The sequence below is a fragment of the Procambarus clarkii genome, chromosome 1 (assembly GCF_040958095.1).
Source record: "Procambarus clarkii isolate CNS0578487 chromosome 1, FALCON_Pclarkii_2.0, whole genome shotgun sequence".
Classification (NCBI taxonomy): Eukaryota; Metazoa; Arthropoda; class Malacostraca; order Decapoda; family Cambaridae; genus Procambarus; species Procambarus clarkii.
Genome location: NC_091150.1, coordinates 59,981,646 through 59,994,145, shown reverse-complemented (window position 1 = coordinate 59,994,145; position 12,500 = coordinate 59,981,646). Strand labels below are relative to the sequence as shown.

General features: G+C 50.5%; 3 protein-coding genes across 3 annotated transcripts; all 3 read right to left on the bottom strand.

Moving 5' to 3' along the window:
* Positions 1–4,775: 4,775 nt before the first annotated feature.
* Positions 4,776–5,207, bottom strand: LOC138363668 (protein PBMUCL2-like). The gene has a single exon (XM_069323049.1). It carries the CDS (start codon positions 5,205–5,207, stop codon positions 4,776–4,778), a length of 432 nt encoding a protein of 143 aa, XP_069179150.1.
* Positions 5,208–5,981: 774 nt separating this feature from the next.
* Positions 5,982–6,646, bottom strand: LOC138363665 (uncharacterized). Its single transcript, XM_069323041.1, has 2 exons — positions 6,353–6,646; positions 5,982–6,299 (listed from the first exon to the last, which is right to left on the bottom strand). Exons 1-2 carry the CDS (start codon positions 6,644–6,646, stop codon positions 5,982–5,984), a joined length of 612 nt encoding a protein of 203 aa, XP_069179142.1.
* Positions 6,647–6,769: 123 nt separating this feature from the next.
* Positions 6,770–8,228, bottom strand: LOC138363656 (uncharacterized). The gene is made up of 5 exons (XM_069323032.1): positions 7,905–8,228; positions 7,598–7,727; positions 7,386–7,501; positions 7,079–7,207; positions 6,770–6,964 (listed from the first exon to the last, which is right to left on the bottom strand). Exons 1-5 carry the CDS (start codon positions 8,226–8,228, stop codon positions 6,770–6,772), a joined length of 894 nt encoding a protein of 297 aa, XP_069179133.1.
* Positions 8,229–12,500: the final 4,272 nt, after the last annotated feature.

Here is a 12,500-nt window from a genome sequence, read left to right as displayed (position 1 = left end):
TGTCCTGGTCAGTCTTTGTCGTGTTGTGGTCAGTCTTTGTCGTGTTGTGGTCAGTCTTTGTCGTGTCCTGGTCAGTCTTTGTCATGTCCTGGTCAGTCTTTGTCGTGTTGTGGTCAGTCTTTGTCGTGTCCTGGTCAGTCTTTGTCGTGTCCTGGTCAGTCTTTGTCGTGTCCTGGTCAGTCTTTGACGTGTCCTGGTCAGTCTTTGTCGTGTCCTGATCAGTCTTTGTCGTGTCGTGGTCAGTCTTTGTCGTGTTGTGGTCAGTCTTTGTCGTGTTGTGGTCAGTCTTTGTCGTGTCCTGGTCAGTCTTTGTCGTGTCCTGGTCAGTCTTTGTCGTGTCGTGGTCAGTCTTTGTCGTGTCCTGGTCAGTCTTTGTCGTGTTGTGGTCAGTCTTTGTCGTGTTGTGGTCAGTCTTTGTCGTGCCCTGGTCAGTCTTTGTCGTGTCGTGGTCAGTCTTTGTCGTGTCCTGGTCAGTCTTTGTCGTGTCCTGGTCAGTCTTTGTCGTGTTGTGGTCAGTCTTTGTCGTGTTGAGGTCAGTCTTTGTCTTGTTGTGGTCAGTCTTTGTCGTGTTGTGGTCAGTCTTTGTCGTGTTGTGGTCAGTCTTTGTCGTGCCCTGGTCAGTCTTTGTCGTGTTGTGGTCAGTCTTTGTCGTGTCCTGGTCAGTCTTTGTCGTGTCCTGGTCAGTCTTTGTCGTGTTGTGGTCAGTCTTTGTCGTGTTGTGGTCAGTCTTTGTCGTGTTGTGGTCAGTCTTTGTCGTGTTGTGGTCAGTCTTTGTCGTGTTGTGGTCAGTCTTTGTCGTGTCCTGGTCAGTCTTTGTCGTGTCCTAGTCAGTCTTTGTCGTGTCGTGGTCAGTCTTTGTCGTGTCCTGGTCAGTCTTTGTCGTGTCCTGGTCAGTCTTTGTCGTGTCCTGGTCAGTCTTTGTCGTGTCCTGGTCAGTCTTTGTCGTGTTGTGGTCAGTCTTTGTCGTGTCCTGGTCAGTCTTTGTTGTGTTGTGGTCAGTCTTTGTCGTGTCCTGGCCAGTCTTTGTCGTGTCCTGGTCAGTCTTTGTCGTGTTGTGGTCAGTCTTTGTCGTGTTGTGGTCAGTCTTTGTCGTGTTGTGGTCAGTCTTTGTCGTGTTGTGGTCAGTTTTTGTCGTGATGTGGTCAGTCTTCGTCGTGGTCTGGTCAATCTTTGTCGTGTCGTGGTCAGTCTTTGTCGTGTCCTGGTCAGTCTTTGTCGTGTCCTGGACAGTCTTGGTCGTGTTGTGGTCAGTCTTTGTCGTGTTGTGGTCAGTCTTTGTCGTGTTGTGGTCAGTCTTTGTCGTGTTGTGGTCAGTCTTTGTCGTGTTGTGGTCAGTCTTTGTCGTGTCCTGGTCAGTCTTTGTCGTGTCCTGGTCAGTCTTTGTCATGTCCTGGTCAGTCCTTGTCGTGTCGTGGTCAGTCTTTGTCGTGTTGTGGTCAGTCTTTGTCGTGTTGTGATCAGTCTTTGTCGTGTTGTAGTTAGTCTTTGTCATGTTGTGGTCAGTCTTTGTCGTGTCCTGGTCAGTCTGTCGTGTTGTGGTCAGTCTTTGTCGTGTTGTGGTCAGTCTTTGTCGTGTTGTGGTCAGTCTTTGTCGTGTTGTGGTCAGTCTTTGTCGTGTTGTGGTCAGTCTTTGTCGTGTTGTGGTCAGTCTTTGTCGTGTTGTGGTCAGTCTTTGTCGTGTCCTGGTCAGTCTTTGTCGTGTCCTGGACAGTCTTTGTAGAGTTGTGGTCAGTCTTTGTCGTATCCTGGTCATTCTTTGTCGTGTTGTGGTCAGTCTTTGTCGTGTCCTGGTCAGTCTTTGTCGTGTTGTGGTCAGTTTTTGTCGTGTTGTGGTCAGTTTTTGTCGTGTTGTGGTCAGTCTTTGTCGTGTTGTGGTCAGTCTTTGTCGTGTTGTGGTCAGTCTTTGTTGTGTTGTGGTCAGTCTTTGTCATGTCCTGGTCAGTCTTTGTCGTTTTGTGGTCAGTCTTTGTCGTGTCCTTGTCAGTCTTTGTCGTGTTGTGGTCAGTCTTTGTCGTGTTGTGGTCAGTCTTTGTCGTGTTGTGGTCAGTCTTTGTTGTGTTGTGGTCAGTCTTTGTCATGTCCTGGTCAGTCTTTGTCGTATTGTGGTCAGTCTTTGTCGTGTCCTTGTCAGTCTTTGTCGTGTTGTGGTCAGTATTTGTCGTGTTGTGTCAGTCTTTGTCGTGTTGTGGTCAGTCTTTGTCGTGTTGTGGTTAGTCTTTGTCGTGTTGTGGTCAGTCTTTGTCGTGCCCTGATCAGTCTTTGTCGTGTTGTGGTCAGTCTTTGTCGTGTCCTGGTCAGTCTTTGTCGTGTCGTGGTCAGTCTTTGTCGTGTCGTGGTCAGTCTTTGTCGTGTCCTGGTCAGTCTTTGTTGTGTTGTGGTCAGTCTTTGTCGTGTTGTGGTCAGTCTTTGTCGTGTCCTGGTCAGTCTTTGTCGTGTTGTGGTCAGTCTTTGTCTTGTTGTGGTCAGTCTTTGTCGTGTTGTGGTCAGTCTTTCTCGTGTCCTGGTCAGTCTTTGTCGTGTCCTGCTCAGTCATTGTCGTGTCCTGGTCAGTCTTTGTCGTGTCGTGGTCAGTCTTTGTCGTGTTGTGGTTAGTCTTTGTCGTGTTGTGGTCAGTATTTGTCGTGTTGTGGTCAGTCTTTGTCGTGTTGTGGTCAGTGATTGTCGTGTTGTGGTCAGTCTTTGTTGTGTTGTGGTCAGTCTTTGTCATGTCCTGGTCAGTCTTTGTCGTGTTGTGGCCAGTCTTTGTCGTGTTGTGGTCAGTCTTTGTTGTGTTGTGGTCAGTCTTTGTCGTGTTGTGATCAGTCTTTGTCGTGTCCTGGTCAGTCTTTGTCGTGTTGTGATCAGTCTTTGTCGTGTTGTGGTCAGTCTCTGTCGTGTTGTGGTCAGTCTTTTTCGTGCTGTGGTCAGTCTTTGTCGTGTTGTGGTCAGTCTTTGTCGTGTTAGGTCAGTCTTTGTCGTTCCCTGGTCAGCCTTTGTCGTGTTGTGGTCAGTCTTTGTCGTGTCCTGGTCAGTCTTTGTCGTGTCGTGGTCAGTCTTTGTCGTGTCCTGGTCAGTCTTTGTCGTGTTGTGGTCAGTCTTTGTCGTTTGTGGTGAGTCTTTGTCGTGCCCTGGTCAGTCTTTGTCGTGTCGTGGTCAGTCTTTGTCGTGTCCTGGTCAGTCTTTGTCGTGTCCTGGTCAGTCTTTGTCTTGTTGTGGTCAGTCTTTGTCGTGTTGTGGTCAGTCTTTGTCGTGTCCTGGTCAGTCTTTGTCATGTCCTGGTCAGTCTTTGTCGTGTTGTGGTCAGTCTTTGTCGTGTCCTGGTCAGTCTTTGTCGTGTCCTGGTCAGTCTTTGTCGTGTCCTGGTCAGTCTTTGACGTGTCCTGGTCAGTCTTTGTCGTGTCCTGATCAGTCTTTGTCGTGTCGTGGTCAGTCTTTGTCGTGTTGTGGTCAGTCTTTGTCGTGTTGTGGTCAGTCTTTGTCGTGTCCTGGTCAGTCTTTGTCGTGTCCTGGTCAGTCTTTGTCGTGTCGTGGTCAGTCTTTGTCGTGTCCTGGTCAGTCTTTGTCGTGTCCTGGTCAGTCTTTGTCGTGTTGTGGTCAGTCTTTGTCGTGTTGTGGTCAGTCTTTGTCGTGCCCTGGTCAGTCTTTGTCGTGTCGTGGTCAGTCTTTGTCGTGTCCTGGTCAGTCTTTGTCGTGTCCTGGTCAGTCTTTGTCGTGTTGTGGTCAGTCTTTGTCGTGTTGAGGTCAGTCTTTGTCTTGTTGTGGTCAGTCTTTGTCGTGTTGTGGTCAGTCTTTGTCGTGTTGTGGTCAGTCTTTGTCGTGCCCTGGTCAGTCTTTGTCGTGTTGTGGTCAGTCTTTGTCGTGTCCTGGTCAGTCTTTGTCGTGTCCTGGTCAGTCTTTGTCGTGTTGTGGTCAGTCTTTGTCGTGTTGTGGTCAGTCTTTGTCGTGTTGTGGTCAGTCTTTGTCGTGTTGTGGTCAGTCTTTGTCGTGTTGTGGTCAGTCTTTGTCGTGTCCTGGTCAGTCTTTGTCATGTCCTGTTCAGTCTTTGTCGTGTTGTGGTCAGTCTTTGTCGTGTCCTGGTCAGTCTTTGTCGTGTCCTGGTCAGTCTTTGTCGTGTCCTGGTCAGTCTTTGTCGTGTCCTGGTCAGTCTTTGACGTGACCTGGTCAGTCTTTGTCGTGTCCTGATCAGTCTTTGTCGTGTCGTGGTCAGTCTTTGTCGTGTTGTGGTCAGTCTTTGTCGTGTTGTGGTCAGTCTTTGTCGTGTTGTGGTCAGTCTTTGTCGTGTTGCGGTCAGTCTTTGTCGTGTCCTGGTCAGTCTTTGTCGTGTCGTGGTCAGTCTTTTTCGTGTCGTGGTCAGTCTTTGTCGTGTCCTGGTCAGTCTTTGTCATGTCCTGGTCAGTCTTTGTCGTGTTGTGGTCAGTCTTTGTCGTGTCGTGGTCAGTCTTTGTCGTGTCCTGGTCAGTCTTTTTCGTGTCGTGGTCAGTCTTTGTCGTGTCCTGGTTAGTCTTTGTCGTGTCCTGGTCAGTCTTTGTCGTGTCCTGGTCAGTCTTTGTCGTGTTGTGGTCAGTCTTTGTCGTGTTGTGGTCAGTCTTTGTCGTGTTGTGGTCAGTCTTTGTCGTGTTGTGGTCAGTCTTTGTCGTATTGTGGTCAGTCTTTGTCTTGTACTGGCCAGTCTTTGTCTTGTACTGGCCAGTTATTGTCGTGTCCTAGTCAGTCTTTGTAGTTGCCAGGTCAGACTCTGTCGTATTCCAGCCAGTCATTGAAGAGCCATAGCCAGTTTTTGTCTTGTCCTGTTAAGTCTATGTCGTGTCCTGGTCAGTCTTTGTAGTGTCCATGTGACTCTCCAGGTCAGTCTTAGTCGTGTCCACGTGACTCTCCAGGTCAGTCTTAGTCGTGTCCATGTCACTCTCCAGGTCAGTCTTAGTCGTGTCCATGTCACTCTCCAGGTCAGTCTTAGTCGTGTCCATGTCACTCTCCAGGTCAGTCTTAGTCGTGTCCATGTCACTCTCCAGCTCAGTCTTAGTCGTGTCCATGTCACTCTCCAGGTCAGTCTTAGTCGTGTCCATGTCACTCTCCAGGTCAGTCTTAGTCGTGTCCATGTCACTCTCCAGGTCAGTCTTAGTCGTGTCCATGTCACTCTCCAGGTCAGTCTTAGTCGTGTCCATGTCACTCTCCAGGTCAGTCTTAGTCGTGTCCATGTCACTCTCCAGCTCAGTCTTAGTCGTGTCCATGTCACTCTCCAGAGACACGGAGAGAGCGGAAATAAATGTTCTCTGATATTCAAGTTGTCTGGGCGCGGAGACTGGGTCACCTTCCTGACTCTTGTGAAGACTACTGACGTCACTGATCACTGTGATAACTCCAGACGTCACTGAACACTGTGATGACTCCAGACGTCACTGAACACTGTGATGACTCCAGACGTCACTGATCACTGTGATGACTCCAGACGTCACTGAACACTGTGATGACTCCAGACGTCACTGAACACTGTGATGACTCCAGACGTCACTGATCACTGTGATGACTCCAGACGTCACTGAACACTGTGATGACTCCAGACGTCACTGAACACTGTGATGACTCCAGACGTCACTGATCACTGTGATGACTCCAGACGTCACTGAACACTGTGATGACTCCAGACGTCACTGAACACTGTGATGACTCCAGACGTCACTGAACACTGTGATGACTCCAGACGTCACTGAACACTGTGATGACTCCAGACGTCACTGAACACTGTGATGACTCCAGACGTCACTGAACACTGTGATGACTCCAGACGTCACTGAATACTGTGAAAACTCCAGACGTCACTGAATACTGTGAAAACTCCAGACGTCACTGAATACTGTGAAAACTCAAGACGTCACTGTGAAGACTCACTACCCCTCCCGCAGCTGCACCCCGCCCCCCCCCCCTACCAACACTCCACAAGTACCTTTGATGTCTGAAGTCATAAATGTCTTCAGTTGTCACTCAACTTCAAAGTGGTTCTCATCTCAGCTTCGTTTAAAATTTCTTGCGCTTCCTTCTTGTTGAATCTCGCGAGGAGAGTCTGCTATCTCTAACTTGGTAACTAGAGAGTCTGCTATCTCTAACTTAGTAACTAGAGCGTCTGCTATCTCTAACTTGGTAACTGGAGAGTCTGCTATCTCTAACTTAGTAACTAGAGAGTCTGCTATCTCTAACTTGGTAACTAGAGAGTCTGCTATCTCTAACTTAGTAACTAGAGAGTCTACTATCTCTAACTTGGTAACTGGAGAGTCTGCTATCTCTAACTTGGTTACTGGAGAGTCTGCTATCTCTAACTTGGTAATCTGGAGAGTCTGCTATCTCTAACTTGGTTACTGGAGAGTCTGCTATCTCTAACTTGGTAATCTGGAGAGTCTGCTATCTCTAACTTGGTAACTAGAGAGTCTGCTATCTCTAACTTGGTAACTGGAGAGTCTGCTATCTCTAACTTGGTAACTGGAGAGTCTGCTATCTCTAACTTGGTAACTAGAGAGTCTGCTATCTCTAACTTAGTAACTGGAGAGTCTGCTATCTCTAACTTGGTAACTGGAGAGTCTGCTATCTCTAACTTGGTAACTAGAGAGTCTGCTATCTCTAACTTGGTAACTGGAGAGTCTGCTATCTCTAACTTGGTTACTGGAGAGTCTGCCATCTCTAACTTGGTAACTAGAGAGTCTGCTATCTCTAACTTGGTAATCTGGAGAGTCTGCTATCTCTAACTTGGTAACTAGAGAGTCTGCTATCTCTAACTTGGTAACCAGAGAGTCTGCTATCTCTAACTTGGTAATCTGGAGAGTCTGCTGTCTCTAACTTGGTTACTGGAGAGTCTGCTATCTCTAACTTGGTAATCTGAAGAGTCTGCTATCTCTACCTTGGTAACTGGAGAGTCAGCTATCTCTAACTTGGTAACTGGAGAGTCTGCTATCTCTAACTTGGTAACTGTAGAGTCTGCTATCTCTAACTTGGTAATCTGGAGGGTCTGCTATCTCTACCTTGGTAACTGGAGAGTCTGCTATCTCTAACCTGGTAACTGGAGAGTCTGCTATCTCTAACTCGGTAATCTGGAGAGTCTGCTATCTCTAACTTGGTAAGTGGAGAGTCTGCTATCTCTAACTCGGTAATCTGGAGAGTCTGCTATCTCTAACTCGGTAATCTGGAGTCTGCTATCTCTAACTCGGTAATCTGGAGAGTCTGCTATCTCTAACTCGGTAATCTGGAGAGTTTGCTATCTCTAACTTGGTAATCTGGAGAGTTTGCTATCTCTAACTCGGTAATCTGGAGAGTCGGCTATCTCTAACTCGGTAATCTGGAGAGTCTGCTATCTCTAACTCGGTAATCTGGAGAGTCGGCTATCTCTAACTCGGTAATCTGGAGAGTCGGCTATCTCTAACATGGTAATCTGGAGAGTCTGCTATCTCTAACTCGGTAATCTGGTGTCTGCTATCTCTAACCTGGTAATCTGGAGAGTCTGCTATCTCTAACTTGGTAAGTGGAGAGTCTGCTATCTCTAACTCGGTAATCTGGAGAGTCTGCTATCTCTAACTCGGTAATCTGGAGTCTGCTATCTCTAACTCGGTAATCTGGAGAGTCTGCTATCTCTAACTCGGTAATCTGGAGAGTCTGCTATCTCTAACTTGGTAACTGGAGAGTCTGCTATCTCTAACTCGGTAATCTGGAGAGTCTACTATCTCAAACTTAGTAACTGGAGAGTCTGCTATCTCTAACTCGGTAATCTGGAGAGTCTGCTATCTCTAACTCGGTAATCTGGAGAGTCTGCTATCTCTAACTTGGTAACTGGAGAGTCTGCTATCTCTAACTCGGTAATCTGGAGAGTCTGCTAGCTCAAACTCGGTAATCTGGAGAGTCTGCTATCTCTAACGTGGTAATCTGGAGAGTCTGCTATCTCTAACTTGGTTACTGGAGAGTCTGCTATCTCTAACTTGGTAATCTGGAGAGTCTGCTATCTCTAACTTGGTAACTAGAGAGTCTGCTATCTCTAACTTGGTAACTGGAGAGTCTGCTATCTCTAACTTGGTAACTGGAGAGTCTGCTATCTCTAACTTGGTAACTAGAGAGTCTGCTATCTCTAACTTAGTAACTGGAGAGTCTGCTATCTCTAACTTGGTAACTGGAGAGTCTGCTATCTCTAACTTGGTAACTAGAGAGTCTGCTATCTCTAACTTGGTAACTGGAGAGTCTGCTATCTCTAACTTGGTTACTGGAGAGTCTGCCATCTCTAACTTGGTAACTAGAGAGTCTGCTATCTCTAACTTGGTAATCTGGAGAGTCTGCTATCTCTAACTTGGTAACTAGAGAGTCTGCTATCTCTAACTTGGTAACCAGAGAGTCTGCTATCTCTAACTTGGTAATCTGGAGAGTCTGCTGTCTCTAACTTGGTTACTGGAGAGTCTGCTATCTCTAACTTGGTAATCTGAAGAGTCTGCTATCTCTACCTTGGTAACTGGAGAGTCTGCTATCTCTAACTTGGTAACTGGAGAGTCTGCTATCTCTAACTTGGTAACTGTAGAGTCTGCTATCTCTAACTTGGTAATCTGGAGGGTCTGCTATCTCTACCTTGGTAACTGGAGAGTCTGCTATCTCTAACCTGGTAACTGGAGAGTCTGCTATCTCTAACTCGGTAATCTGGAGAGTCTGCTATCTCTAACTTGGTAAGTGGAGAGTCTGCTATCTCTAACTCGGTAATCTGGAGAGTCTGCTATCTCTAAGTCGGTAATCTGGAGTCTGCTATCTCTAACTCGGTAATCTGGAGAGTCTGCTATCTCTAACTCGGTAATCTGGAGAGTTTGCTATCTCTAACTTGGTAATCTGGAGAGTTTGCTATCTCTAACTCGGTAATCTGGAGAGTCGGCTATCTCTAACTCGGTAATCTGGAGAGTCTGCTATCTCTAACTCGGTAATCTGGAGAGTCGGCTATCTCTAACATGGTAATCTGGAGAGTCTGCTATCTCTAACTCGGTAATCTGGAGTCTGCTATCTCTAACCTGGTAATCTGGAGAGTCTGCTATCTCTAACTTGGTAAGTGGAGAGTCTGCTATCTCTAACTCGGTAATCTGGAGAGTCTGCTATCTCTAACTCGGTAATCTGGAGTCTGCTATCTCTAACTCGGTAATCTGGAGAGTCTGCTATCTCTAACTCGGTAATCTGGAGAGTCTGCTATCTCTAACTTGGTAACTGGAGAGTCTGCTATCTCTAACTCGGTAATCTGGAGAGTCTACTATCTCAAACTTAGTAACTGGAGAGTCTGCTATCTCTAACTCGGTAATCTGGAGAGTCTGCTATCTCTAACTCGGTAATCTGGAGAGTCTGCTATCTCTAACTTGGTAACTGGAGAGTCTGCTATCTCTAACTCGGTAATCTGGAGAGTCTGCTAGCTCAAACTCGGTAATCTGGAGAGTCTGCTATCTCTAACGTGGTAATCTGGAGAGTCTGCTATCTCTAACTCGGTAATCTGGAGAGTCTGCTATCTCTAAATTGGTAACTGGAGAGTCTGCTATCTCTATCTCGGTAATCTGGAGAGTCTGCTATCTCTAACTCGGTAATCTGGAGAGTCTGCTATCTCTAACTCGGTAATCTGGAGAGTCTTCTTCCTCTAATTTGGTAATCTGGAGAGTCTGCTTTCTCTAACTTGGTAATCTGGAGAGTCTGCTATCTCTAACTTGTTATCTGGAGAGTCTGCTTTCTCTAACTTGGTAATCTGGAGAGTCTGTTATCTCTATCTGGTAATGTGGAGAGTCTGCTATCTCTAACTTGGTAATTTGGAGAGTGCACTATCTATAACTTGGGGAGAGTCTGCTATCTCTGACTAGGTAATCTGGAGAGTCTGCTTTCTCTAACTCGGTAATCTGGAGAGTCAGTTATCTCTAACTTTATAATCTGGAGAGTCAGTTATCTCTAACATTATAATCTGGAGAGTCTACTATCTCTAACTTGGTAATCTGGAGAGTCTGTTATCTCTATCTGGTAATCTGGAGAGTCTGCTATCCCTAAGTGGTAATGTGGAGTCTTCCATGACCAAGATGGTAATGTAGAGTGTCTGCTGCAATAAAGCACACAAAATGAACGGTGTTTTATCACAAACATAGTCACCAGGAGGAGGGAGACTTCAGGGTCCAGCTTTACCAAGACCAGACACTTGTTATTTGAGGATAAATGGAAACACAAGCTTCCAATACGCTCAATGTCACCCCAGACATTCCCACAACATTGTGTGTTTCTGGTGCATCGCTGCCAGCCGTCTGGCAGAGGTGCATCGCTGCTCTGGCAGAGGTGCATCGCTGCCAGCCGTCTGGGAGAGGTGCATCGCTGCCAGACGCTCTGGCAGAGGTGCATCGCTGCTCTGGCAGAGGTGCATCGCTGCCAGCCGCTCTGGCAGAGGTGCATCGCTGCTCTGGCAGAGGTGCATCGCTGCCAGCCGTCTGGGAGAGGTGCATCGCTGCCAGCCGCTCTGGGAGAGGTGCACCGCTGCCAGCCGCTCTGGGAGAGGTGCATCGCTGCCAGCCGCTCTGGGAGAGGTGCATCGCTGCCAGCCGCTCTGGCAGAGGTGCATCGCTGCCAGCCGCTCTGGGAGAGGTGCATCGCTGCCAGCCGCTCTGGGAGAGGTGCATCGCTGCCAGCCGCTCTGGCAGAGGTGCATCGCTGCCAGCCGCTCTGGCAGAGGTGCATCGCTGCCAGCCGCTCTGGGAGAGGTGCATCGCTGCCAGCCGCGCTGGCAGAGCTGCATCGCTGCCAGACGCACGAATGTTGACCTAATAGTGCCTACCTACATGATACCCTAAAGGGATATCAGACTCTCCAAATAATCACGGGTGGGTCACTCCCACGGGTGGATCACTTCCACGGGTGGGTCACTCCCACGGGTGGGTCACTCCCACGGGTGGGTCACTCCCACGGGGGGTCACTCCCACGGGTAGGTCACTTCCACGGGTGGATCACTTCCACGGGTGGGTCACTCCCACGGGTGGGTCACTCCCACGGGTGGGTCACTCCCACGGGGGGTCACTCCCACGGGTAGGTCACTCCCACGGGTGGGTCACTCCCACGGGTGGGTCACTCCCACGGGGGGTCACTCCCACGGGGGGTCACTCCCACGGGTGGGTCACTCCCACGGGTGGGTCACTCCAACGGGGGGTCACTCCCACGGGGGGTCACTCTCACGGGGGGTCACTCCCACGGGTGGGTCACTCCCACGGGGGGTTAGTCCCACGGGTGGGTCACTCCCACGGGGGGTTAGTCCCACGGGTGGGTCACTCCCACGGGTGGGTCACTCCCACGGGTGGGTCACTCCCACGGGTGGATCACTCCCACGGGTGGGTCACTCCCACGGGGGGTTAGTCCCACGGGTGGGTCACTCCCACGGGTGGGTCACTCCCACGGGTGGGTCACTCCCACGGGTGGATCACTCCCACGGGGGGTCACTCCCACGGGTGGGTCACTCCCACGGGTGGGTCACTCCCACGGGTGGGTCACTCCCACAGGGGGTCACTCCCACGGGTGGGTCACTCCCACGGGGGGTCACTCCCACGGGTAGGTCACTCCCACGGGGGGTCACTCCCACGGGTAGGTCACTCCCAGGGGGGTCACTCCCACGGGTGGGTCACTCCCACGGGTGGGTCACTCCCACGGGTGGGTCACTCCCACGGGTAGGTCACTCCCACGGGTGGGTCACTCCCACGGGTAGGTCACTCCCACGGGTGGGTCACTCCCAGGGGGGGTCACTCCCACGGGTGGGTCACTCCCACGGGGGTCACTCCTACGGGTGGGTCACTCCCACGGGGGGTCACTCCCACGGGTAGGTCACTCCCACGGGGGGTCACTCCCACGGGTGGGTCACTCCCACGGGTGGGTCAGTCCTAGGGTTGGGTCAGTCCCACGGGTGGGTCACTCCCACGGGTAGGTCACTCCCACGGGTGGGTCACTCCCACGGGTGGGTCACTCCCACGGGTGGGTCACTCCCACGGGTGGGTCACTCCCACGGGTGGGTCACTCCCACAAGTGGGTCACTCCCACGGGTGGGTCACTCCCACGGGTAGGTCACTCCCACGGGTAGGTCACTCCCACGGGTGGGTCACTCCCATTGGAGGGTCACTCCAACGGGGGGTCACTCCCACGGGTAGGTTACTCCCACGGGTGGGTCACTCCCACGGGTAGGTCACTCCCACGGGTGGGTCACTCCCACCGGTGGGTCACTCCCACGGGTGGGTCACTCCCACGGGTGGGTCACTCCCACGGGTGGGTCACTCCCACGGGTGGGTCACTCCCACGGGTGGGTCACTCCCACGGGTAGGTCACTTCCATGGGTGGGTCACTCCCACGGGTAGGTCACTTCCACGGGTGGGTCACTCCCACGGGTGGTGCACTGGGTCACTCCCACGAGTGGGTCACCCCCACTGGTGGGTCACTCCCACGGGTGGGTCACTCCCACGGGTGGGTCACTCCCACAGGTAGGTCACTCCCACGGGTAGGTCACTCCCACGGGTGCGTCACTC

Excerpts from the sequence above, each read along its gene's own strand:
- LOC138363668 (XM_069323049.1), bottom strand. The coding sequence starts at position 5,207 with ATGGACACGACTAAGACTGAGCTGGAGAGTGACATGGACACGACTAAG.
- LOC138363656 (XM_069323032.1), bottom strand. The coding sequence starts at position 8,228 with ATGGCAGACTCTCCAGTAACCAAGTTAGAGATAGCAGACTCTCCAGTT. Across the intron at positions 7,502-7,597 it reads CAGACTCTCCAGATTACCGA|AGATAGCAGACTCTCCACTT; the intron begins GTTAGAGATAGC and ends TTACCGAGTTAG. Across the intron at positions 6,965-7,078 it reads GCAGACTCTCCACTTACCAA|ATTACCAAGTTAGAGATAGC; the intron begins GTTAGAGATAGC and ends CAGACCCTCCAG.
- LOC138363665 (XM_069323041.1), bottom strand. The coding sequence starts at position 6,646 with ATGGCAGACTCTCCAGTAACCAAGTTAGAGATAGCAGACTCTCCAGTT. Across the intron at positions 6,300-6,352 it reads CAGACTCTCCAGATTACCAA|ATTACCAAGTTAGAGATAGC; the intron begins GTTAGAGATAGC and ends CAGACTCTCCAG.